The sequence below is a fragment of the Tiliqua scincoides genome, chromosome 8 (assembly GCF_035046505.1).
Source record: "Tiliqua scincoides isolate rTilSci1 chromosome 8, rTilSci1.hap2, whole genome shotgun sequence".
NCBI lineage: Eukaryota > Metazoa > Chordata > Lepidosauria > Squamata > Scincidae > Tiliqua > Tiliqua scincoides.
This window is the reverse complement of record NC_089828.1, coordinates 20,716,845-20,741,107: the sequence shown is the minus strand read 5'-3', so window position 1 is coordinate 20,741,107 and position 24,263 is coordinate 20,716,845. Positions and strand designations below refer to the sequence as shown.

General features: G+C 43.9%; 1 protein-coding gene across 1 annotated transcript in view; it reads right to left on the bottom strand.

Moving 5' to 3' along the window:
• Positions 1-7,175: 7,175 nt before the first annotated feature.
• HMG20A (high mobility group 20A) overlaps positions 7,176-24,263 on the bottom strand; it is a 71,099-nt gene continuing 54,011 nt past the window's right edge. Inside the window, exons 7-10 of the mRNA XM_066635032.1 lie at positions 23,014-23,089; positions 20,337-20,552; positions 17,115-17,258; positions 7,176-13,327 (exon numbers count right to left, since the gene is read on the bottom strand). Coding sequence (XP_066491129.1) covers positions 17,122-17,258; positions 20,337-20,552; positions 23,014-23,089 — 429 coding nt within the window. The 3' untranslated portion in view covers positions 7,176-13,327; positions 17,115-17,121. The remainder of the gene's footprint in view (positions 13,328-17,114; positions 17,259-20,336; positions 20,553-23,013; positions 23,090-24,263) is intronic.

The following is a 24,263-nucleotide window of genomic DNA, read 5'->3' as shown; positions in this document are numbered from 1 at the left end:
CACTCCAATGTCCTTTCCTAGGTTCATTCTCCCTTCCTCCTATAGAATTAAAAAAATAGTATCATGAGAAATATTGAGGACAATGATATAATGGTTGCATTAGATGTCGAGCATGGTCAAGCCGACTGTGGGCATGCTCAGTTCGAGGGTGGCAGTGTAAAGGTTGCATGGACATATTTGTAAGCAGCATGAAAAACTGATTATGTGATGAGGTAAGCATGGTGGGATTGGAAAAGTTGGCCAAAACAGATGTTAAAAACCACAGAGCTAAAAAGGGATATTGCCAGACAGACAAAAAAAAGGGGGGGGGGAAATGTCTACTCATCATCTCTGGAACTTTTACCCATGCTCAGAAGGTGCATGCAGAAAGTAGTGGCAAGAGAAAGTGGAGAAAATTATAGATGGGTATAAAATGCCAAGACACAATTAACTGAGATCTTCTCCATTGCACACTAATCTGTCCACCTGGGCTGACATAGGCTTGGAACACAACCAAGATCAGGTAATTTGCTAAGCCACCTGGGGCTTCTTAATTTAGAGAACTAAAGGAACACACTCTCAGTGCTAGTAGGTCAAAGCCCTGCACTGCATTGGGACCCTGTGATCTCTCAGCCCCCCTCCGATGGTGCATTGGTCAGTAAACAGGTACAGGCACCAAGGGTTCAGCAACCAGCCCTACCTGGGCGACTTCAATGCCAACTGTCTTGTGTTCTCCAATTGCTAAATTGTTATTTGCTACACTGATTACTGCACTGCAGCCATTTAATTGTTATCTTGCTAATTTGCAATAAAGCTTTGAGAAATGCACAATGATTTTTTTAAAATAAAAAATACAAACAGCAGCCGTAACGTACACTTAAAGAAATCAACAAGAGCACATCAAACCAATAACAGAAAATAAGGGTGAAAGTCTTGGAGAGACTTTGATCCTATGCTCAATAGAGCTTGAAAGGTAATAGACAGCACTTTGGATCATGCTCAGAAAACTTTAGTCGGTTTCAGGCTCTTCCTTCCTTCCAGCAGGAAGTGACTGAAAAAAACTGCAAATGGACTAGGCTGACTAATAGCAAAAAATGGCCAGTCCATAGGGGCAGACTTCCTACTGATAAGCTGACCCACCCCCCTACCCCCCGGCAGTATCATGTACTAATATGTACAAGATAGATCTAAAGCAGGCTTCTCCAAACACTTGCCCAGGGGGCAGATCCACAGGGGCCATCTGTTCCATGAGCACAGCTTACCATTCCGGTGCACCGTAGGTTTCCATGTCCCCTGATCAGGATGATATGACACTCTGGGCAGTCACATCTGCCCAGAAATCCCACTGGGGTAATGCACCATGAACGCACCTGCCCAGAGCATTGCCTTGTCGCAATCAGGGGACATTGTGACCTGCAACATGCTAGAATGGTTAGTGCTGGTCACACCAGGGAAGGCATTCCTGATGCACTGTGGGTCTCCATTTTAGAGACTGCTGATCTAAAGAAAACCAAGTTATGCAACCCATCAAAGCGCTGACAAGCAGAAGCTATAAGTTTCCACACCCCACCCTTTGATGTTTGCTCCAAAACCATTCCTTCAGAGTCCCTTATTGTGCAACATTAGAGTCTTACTAGAGTACTGTAGGTGACCTTTGCGGTGGTGGCTGAGCCACAGTCTCCCTGCCATTCGCCAAGGAAAGTCCACCAGTGACCAGGCCAATCCAAATGATAACCATTGCTAAGTGTTTCATTCACCAAGGCCTTCAGTGTAATTTTGTTGCAGATTTTACAAATACATACTAGATTTTATTGTTCATTGTTCACCAGTGTTCATTAAAAATTGTGCAGCATATGTACTAATGTAGACTGATTACTTCTAGAAAGGGTTGTTCATTCACCCCTAATAACCCCATTTCTAATCTCAGGCTATTTGGGGTCCACTGCTGAGCTCCAGCCCAGTACCGATTCCCCCCCCCCCCACTGTCTTTTAAGGGTTGGCAGTCTTCTGGCCTCACCAGACTTCAGCTCAGAAATCTCAGGTTTTAGATTCATCTGATCAGGCAGCTTTACTTGTACATTTCCATGTGATCCTTGCAAACTGGGCCAAATTTTGCTTTCCACAAAATAATTCCTCAACCACTGCAATGGTTCTTCTCTGGACAGCAGGCAGACCCACCCTATGGAGTGTTTGGTGTGCTTAAGCCTTATTGGCTTTCCCTCAGATATTATCTCTGGTTTTTGCATCAGAATTGTGAGACAGCTTTTCAAGTTCTTGCCAAGTCTTGATCTCTTCAAGAGACTTGGATTCTGGTTTTGTTTCCTTATTTCCAAACATTTCAGACATGTTGCAGAGATACTAAGAGACATTTCACTGGGGAACTATGGGTAGTAGAGAAACATAGGAAGTTTTTTGCTTTTTTTAAAACCTCCTACAGCAATTTTTCATACTTGCAAGCTATCACTTGATGTTGCAGTTATCATGTGATGAACATAACTATGAATGGATCAAAAAGAACACCATCTCAAATCCACCTAATTTCACAGAAGTCAATTCCTATTAATGGGATGCCAACAGGAATAAGTTCCCTTTATTTCAGATTCTCTTCTTTGTGTTTGTTTTGGAAAGACATGGGCCCATATTAATGACAAACTTCTGCCTTTCCACTTCAAACAAAAAACCTCTCCAAGATTCTGGCAGAGCCTCTAAAAAGAAAAACACACACACTTCAAACAGACTTTTGCTTTTTTTTATTTCCATACTCCAATTCATCACATTCATATGACATTAACCCAAAAAGCACATGGACTATTGTTAGTCCAGATATGAGCAATTCCCCAGACTTTAGGCTATGACTAATTTTCATTCTCTACCAGTCCTCACTAAGCACACACATGTGCTTATGTCTTAAGAACTTGCACAATAAGTACTTCACCCAGTACATGATCCATCACCCCCATTCCATTACCAATTATGCAGTCTCATCATCTCTGCCTATTCACATACCATCTCAGTGTAAGTACGTAAATATCAAATAAGTAAATATCAAGACTATGTGAGAGTCAGTTTTTCAGGTCAGCTTCAAGCACTGCTTCATGAGAAGAGAACTAGAGAGAGTACAAAAGCTGGAGAAATGCAGAAAAGAAATTAAACCCAACCCAGGCAGTAGAGAAATGCCTAGTACTAGTCTAGTATTTGGGGAATGACCATCTGGGGTCTGAGCTGTCAGTGATTAACCAGGGAAGAGGACTTAGGGTCATGGTGTACAGCTCACTGTAAACATAGCCCCATTGCACAGCAGTTGTAAAGAAAGCAAAATGTTCAGGGCTTTTTAGTTTAGAAAAAAAAAGGCAAATAAGAGGGGACATGACCGATGGCCCAATCCTAACTAAGCTGTTAAAGCAGTGGCAGAGAGGTCCTACTGTCATAAATGGTAATATGGCGGCATACACAGCTTCCCTCTGATGACCATTTCAGAACCACTAACACAAATGGTAGTCATGTCAGCAATTTATGGCCACAGCTGGCTACACACAAGAACACAGGTAAACTGGTGCAGGGGGTGGTGATGGGAGGAATGCGGTGTGGAGGGCAGGGGCGGATCCCCCCAGCAAGATCCTATCCCAAATCCCTGTCCTTGGTTCTGCACCCTGCAAGATGGTGCAGAGAAGATGGTCTGAGAATAGTCTGAGAAGACCATTCAGGCCACAGAGGCTTGCCCCAGGGAAAGGGAAAGAAAGCTTCCTTACCTTGAGGAGACCTCTGTGCCTGCCCACCACCACAGGATGCAGTGTGTGCTCTGTTGGCATGGATGCATTGGCAGGGCTTTAGTTATGGTTAGATTGCAAGGCTTATAAAACTCTGTATTGTGTGGGGGAAATTGATAGAGAAGTTTCTCTTCTTTTCTCACAAAACTTGAACCAGGGCATTGAGTGAAAGGATGTGGCTCAGAGGACGAGAACATGCTTGGCCTGCAAAAGGCACGCCGTTCCAATCCCTGGGTAGAGCACAGAAAATTCCCTGAAACCCTGGAGGTCATATTATTTAAAATCAACAGAAAGTGGTCAATTTCATGCTTGGGTGCAGATGCACAGTAGGCGGCACCATTAACTGAAGGCATTCCTAGGACTAAGGAGGGGGCTCTTCCAGCCCTAGCAGCAGCTAATTAAGCCTCTTTTGCACCAGCACTTCTTGGAAAACTTTATTTCCACCTCATTTATAACTCACAGAGGCATTCAGATCGGAACTGGGAAATCCAACACACATTGTTAAGGGAAAAGAAAAGCCTGCAAGGAAGGGAAAATATGATTGCCCACCTTTTGCTGAGAGATCAGGAGAGCTGAAAAAAATAGGCCTTATTTGCGAGGAGCCTGGATGCATTTCAGGCTCCAGAGGATACAGCTCAACTTGGACTAGTGTGAAGAACCTCTCCTCCCGGGAATCCCATATAAATTACTGACGGGAAGCTGCCTGCGGAAAAGGAAGAGCCTGTCACCTTCTGCAGGCTTCAACTCCTACATGGTTATCAAGCAGAAAACTGATAATGCAGCTGCAGAGCAAAGAGTCAAGGAAGAGAATGAGCTTGCAGAGATATTTTTATCCCTTACGTTTAGCTTTTCCTCATTATGACAGTGTCATTGGTCACCATCTGCTGCTTGATGCAGACTCAGGCTTCCAAACTGGCTGAATGGGAAGCCAGGTCCCTGACCTTTGAGGTGGAGTGTTGGCAGAAGTCTATTGCCTCCCCTGTGCCAACTCTCAAGAAAGAAGACTATTAAATGGTCCCATCTCTCCCCTTCCAAATATGGGAGCTGAACATACGAAGTTGCTCTGTGCCAAGTCAAATCACTGACCCATCCAGTTTAGCGTAGTCTATTCTGGGAGTGGCAGCTCTCCCAGGCAGAGGAGAACTCTTTCCTTAAGTCAATCAACTGTTAAAAGGATCTTGGCTAAGGTTATTGTTTTGAACACAAAACTGGGTCATTTCCAGTAAGGAATGAAATAAGGAAAATACCTGATCAGTCTTGGATTTAGGCTACAGGATGCCTAAAGGTACCATAAGATCTGCAGCACATGGAAGAGCCAAACAGATTTCAGTAAGTTCATGATCAATTGAACCAAGTTTTAGTAGACTTGGGCAAATAGACAAAAGGCAAGAAAGTTCCAGTTGTTAAATCACCACTGGAATTACGACCAGTTCTAGGTCTCCTGGTGCCCAAGATGATACACCAAATACCACCACTGCCCTCCTTGTGTTGTGCCTTGTGCACCAAATACCATCCACCTGATTCAGCAGCATACAGTTGCTGCCTCTGCTGCTGCTCTTCCTCCTCCCTGGATTCAAAAAGGGGAAAGGAATAGAAGAGGAAATGTGGAGATCCTCTAGTCCTCCATTCGCACTTCAGTTTCTACTCCATTTCCCTCTTCCTTTTCAAATACGAGGAGTAAGATAGTAATGGAGGGCAAGACAGGCAACAGTGGTGTGCCTTCTCCAGGGCTGGGAAGTCTTGGGCTACACTGAGGTTGGTAGGTCCCAAGGTGTGCAGGCCTCAAGGACACTGTATTCAGCCTTAAAGAATCAGCATGATTTATTATTAGAATGGGAAGTTCAAAACTCCAGGAAGCCTACGTATCTACAGTAGATACTTGCCTATAAGGCGAGAAGCTTATACCAATAAATCCAGCACAGAACATATCTTTGTCTTATCTGCAGAACACTCAGGGGTCAGGGCTATTAGGCATGTCGCAACAACAAGGAGAAGCCTGGGAGAGCTTTAAAAGTGCCTGAGGGGAGTCTGAAGCATCTGAGGAACATTTTGAGTGATTGGGGCAGCTTACAAACCTTTTAGAATTTTGTTTACATTTGTTGAAGGCTCCTTGTAGAGTCTCCTGAGCATGCTGCTTAACTCCAAACCCAGAGGTGCTTCTTAAAAGGCAGTGAACAGTATAAAAAGTTGTCTGGCAGCAATTGAAGCAGGGTACTGTGCAGAGGTAAGCTGCCTATGGTGCTTTATATTGGTGCTGCATTTGTTCTGGAAGGTTTTTAAAAGTGCAATTGCTTTTCTGCAGTTTTTTTTAAGCAATTCAAGGCAACATTCAGTTCAGTTGCTTTAAGGGGGGGGGGTGAAATAGCACACAGTACTACCTAAGTATCTTGTTAACGACTTCCAAAACAGTGGTATGGCTCAAATTCTTTCTCCCCTTTCCATCAGACTCCAGGGCAAGCTGCAGCTCCTCCTCATACGCACCATTCCCTAAGTTTTACCCCGACTTATCTGAGGGTCATGGAACATTCTATGATTTTTTTTTGACTGGAAATCTGCCCTCAACTTAACTGCGAGATAGCTTTATAGGCAAGTGTCTATGGTAGTTACTATAGCTAAGCCCAAGTCCAACAGGATTGCTGTGGAGGATAAATGGGGGAGGCTGAAAGAATTTTTGTCATCTAACTCCTGGAAGGATAAGACAAAAAAAGGTAACAAACCACCAGACTAAGAAGACAACTGAGAAGGCTAATCCACGATTTCCCACTGCTTGAAGAGGCACACCAAGTGACACCATCACCCTCCCCTGTGCTGGCACCTTGCTGTGCCAAATGCCACCTCCTTACTTGGCAGCACGAGGGCCCCAGGCCCTGCCACTTCTCCTTTCCCTCCCTGGGTTTGAAGAGGGGAATGGAACTGAAAGGAAACTGGAGAAAAAGAGTGAGGGCCTAGTGAGCTTCTGCCCACTTACCTCTACCCCTGCTGCTCCTCTTTCTGCTTCCTGGATTTGAAAAGGATAGGGGGCTAAAGTGCTAGAGATACTCTTTCGTTCCATTCTCCGCTTCAACTCTGAGGAGAACTAGAAGGAGGAGAAGCTAGCAGACAGAGACGGCCATCTCAGAGCCCAATCCTATCCAAGTTTCCAGTGCCAGTGCAGCCATGCCAATGGGGCATGCACGGCATCCTGTGGTGGGGAGGCAGTAACGGAGGCCTCCTCAAGGCATGGGAACATTTGTTCCCTTATCTCAGGGCTGCATTGCGGTTGCACCAGTGCTGATGAGTTGGATAGGATTGGGCCCTCAGTTGGCTTCAAGGGTGGGCTGGCCCTGGCACTTCAGTAAGAAAGCCCACATACCAAAACAGTGTTGCATCATTTCTATAGGTTGCCCTGTAAGCAGCACCTTCAAAACATCAGAATATGAACACTCATGTTTTAACACATACAAAAAGCACATTGAACTCTCAAAGCTGGCAAATCACAAGTTTAATAAACCAGTCAAGGGAATAGGCATAATATTCATATGCAACAACTTTGAATGTGAATTTGACAATGTCTTTCAAAAGGAGACGACAACTAGTCACAGTTTCACTCCCTGAACACCAGATCAGAACAGATGCAGCCTTAAGCAAATATAATGAAGCAAATGTTGGGAAAGCCCATCAACTCTTTCAAAACAAGTCTTAAAATTAAAGAGATGTCTGCAGAAAACATGGCATTTCATCAATTTGGAAAAATTTTAGTCAACAAGTGGACCTCATTACCTTTGTTTCAATTTTAAAAAGTGACCAACAATGGGATCTTCTCCTCCCACTGTGCTGAGTGACTATGACAGGATCACAATTAACCTCTGTTGTTTTGGATCAGTTAACCAGAAATAGCGCTGTGACAGCACAAGGCATTTTCTCTATAGGAACAGAAGTGTACAACTAGGCCTGCAGCCAGACATTTGGTTGTGAAGGGGGGTCATTGTAGAACAGCCAGGACATAAATGCAGGAAGCCTGCTACACTTAAAAATTATTTAATTGCACGGTTCCTTCAAGATGAAGTGGGTGGAAGTGTGCCTGCATGCTTTTTCATGTATCGCCACAGGTAAAAGACATAAGACTTACTTTTTAAAATGAACATTGACAATTCAAGTAGGGGAGCTGAAACATCCCTGTGGATATACAGCAAAGTGCTGTATGCAAACTGCACTGTTGCTAGGACACAGCTGGGCAGGGAAGGTGGCCTGGCAAGGGTGGGAATGGAGAAGTCGTCATCACATTAGCAGGCATTCTATTCATCATTCCAGGACTGCATTCACTCCTCACCATGGTACATGGCTGCACATTGAGAACTCATATATGCTCATATAAATGCTCATTATATATTGAAGGACAGTTCTGGATACCACCTACACTGCCAAGCTAGGTGGTTTGGTAGAATGAGATTGTGGTTAGTCCAACATGAACTCTGGAAACAACCTTATATAGAGTCAGATCATTGGTTCATTCAGCCCACTTATGTCTACTCCTGACAGGAAGCATCTCTCCAGGGAAGCAGGAAGAAGTTTTTTTCTCATCACCTGCCTATCTGATACTTTTCAACTGGAGATGTCAAGAACTGAACTGAGATCTTCTGCATGCAAGGCATGTGGTAGACCACTGTATCTACTCCAACCACAAATCACTGAACACAAATTTATACTTTTATTTATTTATACCCCACCTTTCTCTCACAATAAGGGCAATCCAGGCAGCTTCAAACATCCTCTTTTATTTTTTATTTTTTTTAGGCAGCCACTGTCCAGGGCTGTGCCAGCACCAGAGGTCTACAATAATATTTGAACCTGAAGAGCACTAGATGCTCGGCTTTCATACAGCCAAAACTTACCCCATCATTAACAGTGGTCCACCAAAGCATTAAACTGATGCAGATGCTCTTGTAGTACTTTTGCATGTAGGACTCTTCCACCAGTTCCATTCTTAGGCCACATCTTCATTGCATTCACAAGGGGACACATCTATATCCACAGGGAGTAGAACTGGCTGATTCACTGGCACTCACCTCAATGGTACACCTGGGATAGGGTAAACATCTCTCCTTCATCACCAAAACATACCAATAGCCATATGCCTTTCCCTCTTCAGCCCACCTTCTAAACAGTATGGTGTAGCAGATATAATTCAACTCAGGAGGATTCAAATTCCCACTCAACCATAACACTTACTGGATGGTCTTGGGCCAGCTAACAGGACCTTTGTGAAGATGGATAGCCCCAGGTGTGCCACCCTGAAATCCTCTAAAGGAAGGGCAAGATATAAATATGATTAACAAGTCCTCAGGCTGAGGCAACTACAATGGGAATGACACAGGGCCCCCAGAAATGCAGCTATCCCAACCCCTAGAGAACAGTTCAGATACTATGGGGAAGGTGGCAATATGACAAAGGATTTAATTATAAAGATGGCCAAAGCAGATGAGATAATAGAAAAGATAAAATCAGAGGGGTTGGGTGGGCAATGAGCATTTAGGGTACCACGTGACCTACTGCCAGCACCAGTTTTGAAGGGACCTTTAGCAACACCATCTTTTCCTCACCGTTGCCACCACCAGCAACTCATTACTGAAAATGACTGTTGCACAAGCAGCTCTTCCTCATCGTTGCTGCCACCTACTCCCTTGCCAAGAAACATTCAGGTGGTAGGAGCTGCTCCCATTCCCACCACCATCATTGTTCAATCCCTCTGGCCCAGAGGGCAAACAAGTGGATGGTAAACGGGTAGAAGGAAGAACAACAAGGTCAAGGACTCTCAGTGCTGACCACAAGTTAACCTAGAGCCAGAAACTGACTTCCACTAGGTCTGGTCTCAGATGTATGGGTGTATATGGATGGGCAGATAAGAAGCAACTTTGCCTGGCCTTCTGTACTTGCAGGGCCAGCCCAAGGCCTCCTAAAACACAAGGGGCCATGCCAAATGCTGCCTCTAACAATCCTCCTTGGATTAAAAAAAAGAGAATGGAGCAGAAGACAAAGCATGGAGGACAGGAAAGGCTGGATTAGAACATCTCCAATGCTCCATGTCGATCACTCTCTTCTCCTCTACACTTCCTCTTCTGCTCTACCCTACTCCTTTTTGAAACCATAGAGCATGGAGGAATGGCAGAAGACAGACCCTCTGACAAACCATCACCTGAGACAACAACTTCATTTGGCCTCATGGATGATTTGGCCCTGTGCTATATCTGTCCTCTAAAGAACTGAACTAGGGCTCTAGATACAGCATCCTTTATCTGGACAAATTGGCCAGCAGTCTAGGCCAAGCAGCTGAACACCAGAAACAGTGTTTCTGGTGATGGGGGTGTTTCTGGCAATGGGAGTGTTTCTAGCGATGGGAGTAGCGGCCTCTCTTGAGGATCAAGCTTTCTATCTCTTACTTCCTGAAGCCTACCCATTGTACTACTGTATCAAGGTAGGGAACTGCTTTCTTCTACCTTGCTCATTTAATATGATCCCGTCTCCTTATCGATATCCAGGGCATTTCCACTTGTATTTCCATAGTGCAGATGCTCACAAATGCCAATTATATATTGCAACAAAGTTAAGGAGAAGTGAGGACTTGAAGTCTCTATGCCAGTTCCTCTCAGTGACCTACTCACCAGGCTATGCAGCATCAGGGCTAAGGGAGGCAGAGGGGGAAAGCTACTGCCTCCTCCCTGCCTGCAAGGAAAAGGGAAGGAATGAGTCAAGCACTGTTGATCTTGCCATTGCAATGTTGCTTCCTGACAGTGGCTGTTTTCCATACATTGCTGCTAGGGAAACTGCCCAGAGCAATGTTGTAATTGTTGCATAGTTGCTACAGACTCCATGGGAGAGGTTGTCCTCATTTTTGCATTTTCTCCCTTTGAAGTATTGTCTACCCAATGTCAAGTGATTGAGACACGAGTATGGGGTAACCCTGCAAACAGAAGTACAGTGGGGACATTATTATTGAAATCACATAAGCGGGCTGTAAACCACATACTTTTGGCCCTCATGTCCAGTATGGAATTGAAAAGCCACATAGGAAGGCAGTGCCATAGACACAGGTAGGGGAAGTTGCTCCACCCATCTTGCTGCAGTGCCATGATTTTTTTTGTCAATGCACATGCTACAAATGAAACCTGCAATGAAACCCAGATAAATACTTAAAGGGCAAGATATCTGCAGAAGGTTAATCAGATTTCAACATTAATCTTCTGTGACATGTATTATTCCAGTGTTTGCGTGGACCAAAAGCAAGTTATTCCCTGGATGCATCAAACTGGAACAAAAGTTCATCTCTCTATAGGAAGGATTCATTTGCATTCACCTCAATTACCATGTATTCCCTCACCTTGTGTCTGAAGGCCAGTTTTGACACAAGAACTTGCAGCCACACAGAATAGGCCTTTGAATGAATTCTGTGGAGGAGAACATGTCAGTTGATGTAATGCTTGCTCCCAATGGTCCTCTGACCTGGATCTATTTAGGAATTTATCCTGTAAAGCTAGGGTGATGTGATGGCAAATTCAGCTGAAACATTTTTACATGTTTCCCTCTAAAATGTAAGAAATTATCTCCAGCCTCTAACCGATTCTATGGCATTTAGCATTTGCAGAGACCTGAGCAGATGCTGACTTTGTAAGACAAAAGACCAAAAAAATCTCTGTGAAACTCCAAGAGAAGCAAGCAACAGAAATACACTGTAGCATCTTATATTGTCTGGTTTATGCTTCCCTAAAGGAGGCACCTAAGCAGGTCAATTGGACCACTTCACCCAGAAGAAGGACCACATCATCCATCATCACCCAGAAGGCAGAAGAGATCCATCAGACTCACTGAGGACCACATAAAACAGAATAAAATTTGCATAATTGCATTCTTATGGTTAAAAAAACTTGTTTCACACACATCTCTCAAGAATCTTTGCTGTACAAGCTAGTCCCTATCACTGATTATATTCCTTTCACAAGCATATAGCACAGTGGACACTTCCTTGAAATCTAGCACAGCCCCAGGGACAACTTTGCTTTCACAAAAAGCTGGGATGAATAAGAGAAGTTGTTTTTTCAGACTAGTTCTGTCCATGGTTTGTATCTCCAAATCCAAGCTCCAGAACACAATCATAAACAAGCTGGACGAGGAGAAATAATCTGAAGGCAAGATCGGTGGGGCTGAACATGTCCCACATACAGAACAGTGAACACTGAGAAATGATCCAAACACAATTCAAGAAGAACCTGTCTCCATATTTAGTTTTTATCTTGTTACACTTTACATTTCCAAAACAGAAAGCAATATATATTCAAAGTACATTGACCAGCAGGAAACATGAATTGTTTATATACACTAGGAATTCCCACAGCTCAGTAGAAGAGCACCTACTTTGCCCACAGAAACTCCCAGGTTCAATCCCTAGCACCTCCAATTAAATATCAAATACATGCTAGCAAAGATCTTTGTCTCAAATCTTGGTGAGCAGAGGCTAACCCAAGTTAAATTTGGGGCTGAATAGTCCAATGGTATAATTCAGATGAGATGGTATCATACAGTATTCCCAATGGAACAAAAAGCATCTCCTAATTTGCCAAAGTGGGGAATTCAGATAGGAAAAAAGGGCACAAGGGGGGATAAATGTCAAACCTCCCAACCCCATCAGGGTTGCAGGTACTCTTTCAAAATAACCCATGGATGATAAGATCTTCTATCATTGTGCCTACATTTGACCTTTAAGCAGCTTCATATGTCTAAGTGGTACAGCTCAAAGCTCAAGGAACATACAAAGCTGCCTTATACCAAATCAGACCACTGGCCCATATAGGTCAGTATTGTGACAGGTCAGTGACTCTCCAGGGTTTCAAACAGGGGTCTTTCCCAACAGTAGCTAGAAATGCAAGTAACTGAATCTGGGACCTTCTCCATGGGGCTCCAGCATGGAACAATAGTCCCTTCCCTAGGAATGTTCAGAAGCAGTGTGTACACTGTCTTATCTCCAAATGTGATCTATGGTGTCTGCTGGATCCCATTTGTTTGCTTTCTTTTTGCTAGTAAGTTAACATCCACAGCAAGAACATCCACAGCAAGCATGTGACCTTTTTTATATAGTTTATTTCTTCAGAATGGTCACATATTACTAGGAGGATAGAAGAAATGTACTCTCCCCTGCCCATTTCCTGTTGCTTGAGAGAGACAGAAGGAGTGAGACAGACAGATTTGAATCATAAGACTCTTACATGCAACAGACTAAGCAACAAACTACAAAAGAGAAGAATGGCATGTTTGGTCTGAGTCCACCATGAAGGCTTTGCAGTTCCTTCTGCAAAGGAAAAACTGGCCCATCCTCTGCTCTCCCGATTATCACTGACCTTTTCAACAGTAACATACTTCTGTAGATACTTTCAAAGCACGGAAGCATACCAGTCTTGACGGTTGACAAAGTAGAGTGTACATACAACTAAGATGCAAGAAAAGAGGGAAGATCTCTTCGTTGGAGCGCAAGTGAGAGAACATTTCAGAGCTCTGCATTACCATAAAAAAGGCAACTTTGACTTAACAGAGAAGGAAGCATCGCTGTTTAAGGACTGTAGACAAAAAATAAGAAAATGTTTAGATGTTTATATCTGTCAGGATGAACAGGATTCTATTAAGGTATTGTTAAGCGAGTTAAGCTGGAAAGACAGTGACTCAATGCAGACATTACAGGAAATCATAATCAAAGAAGCTTAATTATGGTTTTAGTGTGATGCCTAAATTGACATCAGCTGTGATTGGCTGGCAACCCAGAAACAGAAAGCATGGCTATAAAAAACACTGGGTGGTTTCTGCTATCTGATTTGGTGGCATATCTGTATAGACAAAGCAGTTGGGGCCATTAACCCACCTCTGAATGCTGTTGCTCCACAGGAAGGAAATGCTGACCAGGTGAAAAATGAAAGGGGTCCCAAGATCTCAGGGAGCGCTAACTCCTATGTACTGGCTGGTACAGTACAAGGCTGGGACAGACTGGGCAAGACACAGGGGTGTTGAGGGTTCAGCCAGGGGAGGCAGTAGGCGTGAAATGAGCAGGGCACCCGCCACCAACCCAATGCTTCAAGCCAGTCCACTGCTCAGATCAGCCACCCAACCGCGTCTCATTAGTGGGTCAGTTGTGGGCCCACCTAGAATGTGGCCACCCTACATAGCAAGTCTGGCTACTGCCCTGAATTAGCCTCTTACATAATCATTCTTCCAACCAGCATCCTTGAAGAACAGCTTAGCAGGAAAAACACTTGCCCTAGGCTAGAGAAAAGGGGTTTTTACTGGCAATGCTCAGCTCTGGTTCAATTTTCAATGGTAATGAACTCAGGAGAGTTCAGGTACAAAATGGGCCTTGCAATATGCCATTAAAGCATGAATAACATCTATTAAATAAAAGCATGAATAACATCTATTAAATACACTGTTGCAACTTATGTGTCTTTATGACTGAGAAGCTTAGGGTACTCAACTCAGAGACCTGAGGCAGGAGTAAAAAAACTTCACGTTTATCATTTTACACACACAGGATGGCAAAATTGCCTATGTACCATTCTCCTTGCCAGCAATTTCATTCAAAAGAAAAGCCTCAATTTCTCAATACATTTAGACAAATTAGAAACACATGTGATATAAAGTTCAATGTAGTGGCTCAGAGAAAATGGGAGTTTTGCAACCTAGCAGTCTGTCAAAATTGGGAAAGGGGATTAAAAACATTTTTAATATTTAAAATAAGACCTGCTTTTAATATTAATTAAGTTATTATGGTAACAGCCTATGATGACATTTCTACTCTATACGTACATTCCAAATAAGGAAAAGCTGAACTGTCCCCCGCTCCTCAGCTACTGAAGCCAAGGAGACAGTGAGTGAAATAAAGATGCAATGACTTTGAGTGGTCCATAGAATTTTATTTGACAGAAGTTTACTTGATAAAAGCTGTGGTTTCAATCAGCCTGACAAAAGAGGGAGGAGATGATTCACAGAGGAAGTTGAAGTTTTGGTAGGCTCAACATAATGATTTGCTGTCCCAGCAATTACTTGCTGGAAACTTGTTCCCAGCGCACTTGGGATTCATCTAGCCCAGTGGTTCTCACACATTTAGCACTGGGACCCACTTTCGAGAAAGACAATTTGTTGGGACCACCGGAAGTGATGTCATTAACCTGGAAGTGATGTCATGACCAGAAGTGACATCATCAAGCAGGAAAGTTTTTAACAATCCTAGGCTGGAATCCTACCCACATCCAGAAGTAAGACCCATTGACTATCACTGTTAAAAGCATATACTGAGTAGCCTGTTCAAAGGATAGCCCAAATGTAGTCACAAACCATGGTAGCATCAAGCCTAATAAATTAAAAATAAAATATTGAGATGAATGGGGACCTGAAATTGGCTCACAACCCACCTAGTGTGTCCCGACCCAGTTTGAGAAACAGTGATCTAGCCACATGTTTAAAAGATGCCACAAAGCTCTGAAGGGAACTTGTCAAACATTATCTGACAAAAGGAAATGGCTTTCTGTGAACACTACAACTGCATTAATAGCCATTGCTGATCTGTGGTAGTAGCCTAGGCAACCTAGCAACACTTTCCACTACCTCCTCTAGCTGGACAAAACTTTTGCCAAGAAAATGGCAGAAGTTATTATTGATTGCAGCAAACGTACTTATAACATCCGCATCTGGTGAGTGTTCATATCTGCATAATGAAGCCTATCTGCAACCAACATTTTTAAGTGCCTCATTTATGTTGCTTTTAGGGAGTAAGATCATGTCTTTTAAACCAAAACTGGTGAGGAAAAAGAATGGGTGAGTAGCATTTTGTTTTTTAAATGTTTTGCTGCAAGTGTTTCAAATCTGAGTCTAGTTTACCCTGAAAGCAAATATGTTTTCCATTTTGACATCACAAGAAGCATTGATAACTCTCCCAGGCCTTCTCAGGACAGGGAAGAGCCAACATTCAGCTAACTGTCTTAGGCACTCAAAGCCTCAAGCAGGTTTTTCTGGCAAAATGTGCTAAAGGGAGGCATCTGGTTCAGGGCCTGGGGCGTCTTTCCAAAACCTGCCTGACGAGAGACCTCTAAAATCAGCTACCACATTCTGCTGCAGACCAAATTGCCTCCTACCTGCAAATCCCTCAAGTCTCTCCTTTACAGCTGACACATGTGCTAAAAGAAAATGCTCTGTTAAAATGAGGTTGAGTTACAGAAAGCCCCCAGACCTGTGTCCGCAAGCTGTTCCTCTTCATAAAAAAGAAACATAAGTGCTGATTCTCTATTTTGAGGGAAGTCTAGCTGCCTTAGAACTGTGGCCTGTTCCATCTGGCAGATCTCTGGAAGGGCAATAGTCTTTTCTGCCTAAGCTAAGCTATAATGGGGAGCACACAATTAATTGAACCATGCAATTATTACAAAAAGTCAGCAAGAGAAAGGTTGAGGACCTCTGGCTTCCTACAGCACAGATGGACCTTGGCTTTGAATACACTGAATTAAAATGCCATCTGACATTATAGTAGCAATTCAAACTACAGACACAGGAATGTAGCCTTATGTGTTTAGAACAAAAAAAAAAGCTAATGCTTTCTGCTCAAAAAGAAAAACAAGCCTACAAAAAAAAAAGTACAGCCACATTACTTCCCCTTGATATACAGAAGATGATAAACACTAGTGGCAGGAAATACAGTATTCTGGGAAGGCTTGATTTGTTGTTCCTATTATTCACCAACTGGGTTATTAAAAATGCCCCTGCAGAGAGAAGAGTAGCCATGAAAAATGTATGATGTCAGAATATCAGAAATACTTTATGTTTACTGCAAGTGTGTCAAGTTTTGCTGAATAACTAACACACTATTGGTCTTAAGATTTCATTGAAACAGAGGTGGCCCAAGATTTTCCAGCAAACCAAATATTACCCTTCCTTACAGATAATGGCATGCCAACTATTGCCACGACTTCTCCACCTCCTTCCTGGATTCAAAAAAAAGAAGAGAACAGACTGGAAGAGAAAATGTGACAGAAGAATGGAGGTCTAAGGGATTCCAATGGTTTACCCACCACTGTCATGTCCTCCACACTGCCTCTTCTGTTCTGTACCACTCTTCCTTGTTAAATTCAGGGAGCATGATGAAAAGAAAAAGCAATGGAGGTGGATGCCCCCACCAATCTGCCACCTAAGGTAATTGCCTCAGTTAGCCATATGGATTGGCAAGTTCTGCATCAAAATTGAAATCTTTGAAACATTGAAATTTAGTCTTAGAATCTGAAATTTAGCTTTGAAAATCAACAATCAGATGACATCAACTCCACATTTCAGCCTTAGCAACAATGATCACAGAAATCCTGATATGCTCACCAAGTCATTAGCGTTCAAGGCGGTTTACAACCTCACGGACGGTGGCTATAAGGTTCTCATTCTCCTGAGGGTTTGCCAGAATAATATTATGCAGTCGATTCATATATGAATCAATAGTGTCCATTGTGGGGGTCTCTCCACTTCCTGAAAGACATACAACACAAAAGTAAACAGAAGATAGCGTATTGAGATGAATTTGAGGTACCAAAAGAGACAGCAACTGAAATGAAAGAGACAATAACCTGATCCTTAAATGCAAGCCACTTGAAACCAATGCTGACTGCTCGTATGGGTGAACAAAGCTCGGCAACAAGCCATTAAAATGGAAGGATGGCATTGCCATAATGTACTGTACACCTGTTCCTATCAACAGGCCTTCAAGGACTAGCACACACCTCTACACATTAACCTGCGAAGAAAATTCCAGATCAAAAAGTTAAAATCTTTGTAAAGACCCATCCCCCACTTTTAAAAAAAACCTTTTGATTTTAATAGGATTGTCTTTGAAATGATTTCCTTAACAGGATATAAAAGCTAACATCTGTGGTGATAATGGCACAAGGGAAATAGTATTTCATCAAGAAAACAGCTGCCCGAACACATCCGACATAATGCGTATTTTTCTGCATTCAGATTATTCCTAGTAGAAGCATTAGGTGGTCTGCATCTAGTTGGGAATGTGCATATATGTTGTCCAGTACAATGCACACACTAACCTATAGGAGATTCTTATTTTCAGAATTTAACAACATAGATCAATCATAGGGGAAACAGTGGGAGGGGTGAAGGAAGCACCTGGGCCATTTAAGGTACTCTTTCCTACCTACTCCTTTCTTGTTCTTGCAGTAGATGATCATCACTATCCTCTTATAGCATAGATCACATTGTGGGCTGGGGAAGGTTCAGAGTGCAACACTTGTGAACTACTTTATGTTCTTAATAACTGCAGTTACTGTTCCCTTAACTAGGACCATTCTTAAAACTGATGGCTATGATGTATTGATATTCCTCCCTTAGTTCCTTTGAAACATTCAGGCATAGGTATTAGTAATGTAATGGAGTAGCATGTTTGCCACTCAGAGGCTTTTGCCCATCAGAATAGGATAGAACAAACAACCTCTCTTACAGGGAATAAGCATGTTACCAAGTGGCACAATCTGTCCTAAAATATACACTCTGTCTCATCATTGGGAGTCAATATTTAACACAGCCATTTTCAACCTTTTTTAGCTCACGGCACACTGTCAAGGCACTAAAATTGTCAAGGCACACTCCCAGTTTTTTACTTACATTAAATTACTATATTACAATTAATTTTTAATTAATATAATTAAATCATTACATGACAAAGGGCACAATCCTAACCAGGTCTACTCAGAAGTAAGTCCTATTTTTTCAATGGGGCTTACTCTCAGGAAAGTGTGGTTAGGATTGCAGCCAAAGACTGGGGGGGGCATTGGGTATTGGGGGGGGAATGTGCCTATGGGGCTTACTTCTGAGTAGACATGCCTAGCACTGGGTTTTTGGTTGCACTCTTTTTTTCTCAAATACAGGAGCAGGCAATTGGCACTTCTCTCTCCTCTCCCCCACCCCATGCCCTCCCACAGGGACATTCCCCCCTCAACTCATAATTGCAGTTAGCACCTCTCCTGCTATCCCTCGCCTCATTGGTCCACACCTTCCAAAGGTCCAGAATCATTTGCCTCACATTCCTCCCCCCAATCGCCTGTGCCTGTATTTCAGAAAAAGTGTGACCAAAAGCCCAATCCTAGGCATGTCTACTCAGAAGTAAGTCCCATTATAGTCAATGGGGCTTACTCCCAGGAAAGTGGGGTTGGAGAGGAACCTGACAGCCCAGCCCAGGCATGTCTACTCAGAAGTAAGTCCCATTATAACAACAACAACAACAACAGAGTATTTATATACTGCCTTTCTGGCCATCAGATTACTCTTCTGACTTTATTCAAGGCGGTTTACATAGGCAGGCGTTTCTAAATCCCTCAAGGGGATTTTTACAATCATAGAGGTTCTCTCTTTCAAGAACCAACAGCATTTCAGAATGGATCTTCCTGGTTTGGTCTCACTTCTGGCCTCCAGTTCTCCCACGCAGGCTGACAAGCAGCTCCATCTTGCCCTCACATGGAGGGCAGCCAAGACGCTCTTGCTCACACCAAGAGCAAATGGAATCACCCAGCTGGGCTTGTCAGTTGCTTCAAGGTCTCGCCATTCTCAGCCATTCAGGGAGCTGCGGGCGTCCTCGAACTGGTGACCTTCTGATGTTATCCTCAGGCTCTACCCTCTAGACCAGACCTCCTGCCATTATAGTGAATGGGGTTTACTCCCAGGAAAGTGAGGCTAGGAGAGGAACTTGAGAGCCCAGCCCAGCTCAGGCGTGTCTGCTCAGAAGTAAGTCCCATTATAGTCAATGGGGCTTACTCCCAGGAAAGTTTGGATAGGATTGTGGCCCAACACCCCTCCTCTGAAAGGCAAAGGCAAGGCAGGGAGGGTCGCTTTGGGGAGCTGCACTTAGAAGGACCCTCGGTCAGCCCATTCTTAAGCTGGTAGCATCAAGCAGACTCGCTGGCTTCCTTCCTGCTTGCCTGCCTCTGGCTCCCTTGTTCTCACTCCGCCCAGACCTCCTCCAGGATTTTCTGGTTGCCCAATCAGCAGGCAGGGCAGACAAGGGACTTGATACCCAATCCTAGGCATATCTACTCAGAAGTAAGCCCCAAAATAGTCAACTGGGCTTACCTGGGACTTACTCCCAGGTAAAGGAGGATCGGGTTGCAGCCTTCCTCTTGCTCACAGCAGGAGATGCTGCAAAGCAGCCGCACCTGCTCCTTTTTCACAGCTGCCCCATGAAAGTCAAAGCAGCCACTTCTCCCGAGCGCGGCTGCCTACGGCTGCCTGCTTCCTCTGGCCCCGTGGCACACCTGAGGCTGCCTCATGGCACACTAGTGTGCCACGGCACAGTGGTTGAAAACCGCTGATTTAACACAATAAAATGCTCCAAAGCCAGACCTGTGGCACACAGTCCTCAGGGCCTCAGCGCTTATTATGGGGCATGGAGCAATAGTTGAGTGAAGTAAGAAGTCTATATGCAGCATGGCCCAGGAACAATCCCTGACAACATCAGGAAGGGCTACAGGACTCTAGTTTCCAAGAACGTGGAGAGTTACTGCCTGTCAATGCAAATAATACTGAGCTGGAAAAGTTTTTTACCTGGCAATGGGACTACAGCAAAGCTGCTGGTCAGAGCCTGCCGTAAGGTCTCCAAGTGCTGCTGTAGCACAGTGTTGCGGCTGCGCTCTTGTATCACGTCTACCTCCAACTTCTCCACAGCTGTGCGCATACTCTCCACATGCTTCTGCAGGGCAGCATTCCTTTCCTCAAATTCCATATTGGACTTGCGCAGCTGGCGTAGCTCTGCTTCCCTTGCTGACAAAAACAATTGAAGAAAAAGGTAAAAGCACGCACACAATTATAATTGATTCCCATGGCCCATCAGCTTAGGATGGAGAATCTTGAGACTGTTGTTGCACTGCTGTGATGTTCCCCCCAAAGCAATGTAGAAATAGGGCGAAAAGTGACAATACAATGGCAACAGATAACAGGTCTCCGGTATGGAAATGGAATTGACTACTCCGGTAGTGGCTGATGGAGTTTGCAGAGGAATGCGGTGGAGTCAGCTGACAGGAAACAGACAAAATCTTGAGAACTGGCCAATGTGCAATCTGCGGCTGCCTGTGAAAGCTCAGAAGGTGTCGGAGTGCAGCCAGGTTGATGACCTAACACTGAAAGTGAAACATTTGGAGCAGTGGTTCCCAACCTTTAGGAGCTCAGGGACCACTAAGGCAAAATTTTGAGACTGTGGGGACCACATGCAACCCCCCCACCCTCGCACACAAAAAATACAATTAAATTTGTAATACATAAGAAGATTATTTAATAATTAATGTGATGGTTGTGCTTGCATATGCTTCACTAGCTGTGAAAGTCTTGGGTTTACATGGAATACATGGAACACATAATAATTCCCCCCCCCAACTCAAAGGTTTTCACACCCACCCAATTCAATCCAGTCTCTCTCTCCCCCCCCCCCCGCACCAGACCATATTACGCACAGCCCTTGCCTCTTTTAAGTGTGGAAAAACACCTCAAAAAGGGAGAGGGTAAGCACAAGGGGATTATAGACAAGTCATGCAAGGTAGTTAAATGAGCCAACAAAAAGCGCACACATCCCGACATAGTTCCTTTTGTTACATAGCCCTGGCCCTGCTCCTCCCCCACTTGTGAGTCCAGAGTCCTTAGGAAAGTGTTCAACACAATTTAGGCAGGTGGGTCCTGAAGGAGAAGAGACGTGTGAAGGAAGCACCAGCTCAATTTTGGAATATCAAAAACAGACCTCTCCTTTGTATCAGCTTCCTTCTGCACACAGACATTGACAATGTTACATCTTGATCATTTTCCACCATGAAACAGATATGCTCAATGCCACAAGGGTCAAGTCAGATGCAACATTACTCACGTCAGTGCATGTTAGTTTTTTCAGGTGGACGTTGGCAGCTATGCAGGAACAAGGCCTTACTTAGCCCCTGTGCTGCAGTGCTGATGAAAATGCCCCCAGCCTACCCCCATTCTCTGCCTTAGGAGAGAAGTTAACAGCAGCTTTGCTCCCAAGGCAAATAGCTTGGAGGAGGAGGGGGATGCAGCCCCAATTGCAGGGACCCACCTCTCCTCTGCATGCAGCTGAGCCAGAAGCTGCACAAACGCCCGCACCTTACAAGGCACCTGCGCTTCACTTTTTCACTTGTTTGGACACTCACAGACAAGGAGGGAAGGGAGGTAGAGGGGGGAGGCAGGAGACGGAGAAAGGCTATGCTCTGATTGGCTGCTGGCACTGCAGAGGCTTTTTTTTCTTCCTGGAAGGGCATTTTTCTTTTCTTTTTTCACCAGAGAGGTCGCAGACCACCTGGGAGGGCACTGCGGACCACCAGTGGTCCATGGACCAAGGTTTGGGAACCCCAGACAGACAGACAGACAGACAGACAGACAGACAGACAGACAGACAGACAGACAGACAGACAGACAGACAAGCGGGAACTGGTCTCTTAAGTCACAATGTGGCAAATCAAACCTATAAGACAAATTCTGGGAAAGGCATATTCTCCTCCCTACTAACACAGCCAAGGAAGTAAGAACATCAGTGGTTATATTATATGGATATGTGACATGATTCAAGATCAACAGGAAGGAAAAAAAACAAAAAAGGCTGGAAATGTATTTGATGGTGAAGCAAATCAGCTAAAGTAACCGATGAAAAGAGCATATGCCAGGTCACCGTGGAGACCTTTTTTGACAAAGAGTCCAGCTATTCTTACTTTTATAACATAATTCAAGAGTTATCTGATTGATTAATAAAACGCCTCCTCATTTAGAACACCAATTCCAGAGGGGTCAAATTAATGAGATATTCTGTGGGCAGCTCAAATCTATGCTAGGATATCACACCACAAGAGTCTGTTCCACAGCATCAACTACCAGTTGATGCTAACTCCAAGGGGAAACCATCTGGCTGCAGATCATGGCTTGTATCAGAATCTTGTATCCACCTTCATGGGACACAGGATAGGTCACAAGGGATCCTCTCCCTCCAAAGGCCTCTTGCTTAAAGCAACAAAGCCAATGGTTGGTCCATCACTGCAAGCAAGGATCCCAGTACTTGGACAAGGAAGCAGTTTCCTTCTTCCCAGGATTGAGGCCCAGTGCTAGATGAGCTCAGCAGAGACATAGAGCAGATTCTATACTTTGGGCCTAGGAGTGGATTATCATAAAGAAACTAGATGTTCTGACTTCACAAATTAAATGATAGCCAATCTATTTCTCATGTTCTACTCACCTTTACTGTGGTTCAGGAACTCTTCTGTGAAGATTGGAATATCAAAAACAGACCTCTCCTTTGTATCAGCTTCCTTCTGCACACAGACAATGACAATGTTACATCTTGATCATTTTCCACAATGAAACAGATATGCTCAGTGCCACAAGGGTCAAGTCAGATGCAACATTAATCACGTCAGTGCATGTTTGTTTTTTCAAGTGGAAGTTGGCAACTATGCAGGAACAAGGCCTTACTTAACCCCTGTGCTGCAGTGCTGATGAAAATGCCCCCAGCCCACCCCCATTCTCTGCCTTAGGAGAGAAGTTAACAGCAGCTTTGCTCCCAAGGCCAGATGCTGTGGGGAATGGGGAAGACAGTATCAGGACTGCATCAAAGAGAGTTGAAGCACCTCCCCACATTGCAACTATTTCCACTTGGAAAAAACCAAAACATGCAAGGGCCAATGGTATGATTAATGGCCATGTCTAGGTGATTCAGAACAGTAAATCAGGAAAAGATACCTGATGAAATTCCCACAAACAAGTGATAGGGCATCATCAAAGCAGGATGAAAACCCACTGCTCCCGAAGCAGGTGGGGGTGCAGCCGCCACCGCGGCCGCCCGCGGCCATCAAAGCAGGATGAAAACCCACCAGGCCTAGAAACGCAGCACTTATGCAGCTGTAGTTTTACCCACAGTGGGTTGTAGTTTTACCCACAATGTACCAGCCAGCAATGTACCAGAGAGTTTTTGCTCTTAGTTAAATTTACCATTGTCTGAAGCCTCAAACACATATACAATAAGCCTTCCAATGAGGAACAGAGAAATGGTAGAAGCAATTAAACACCTTTTTGGCACCTAAGCAAAGGAAAAAGCAATATTTTAGAAGTGTCTTGTACTTTGTTAGCTTTGGTGTATTATTGTTCTCAGAAGCAATGCTATAGTACAAGATAAAATCTTATGCAGCACACATCTCTGCCACTTTCTAGTTATGGATAACGACAGGTACTGAAAAGATACAGAATTGATAATGGAACACCGTCATTCTTCACCAACTCATACATTCATATTTTCCCTTTTTGCTTGATGGAGGTTACTTTAAGGAAAAGGGGCAGTCAGTCAATTGCTATTGTGCCATGTGAACACATATGCTCATTTCAAAGGCACTTTTAGGGCATTAGTCCTAAATCACACAAAACATATTGCAAAAAGTTATACAAGTTTGAAGTGGTGTCTGCTAGAACTTGCCAAAGGAAGACTCTAATGTA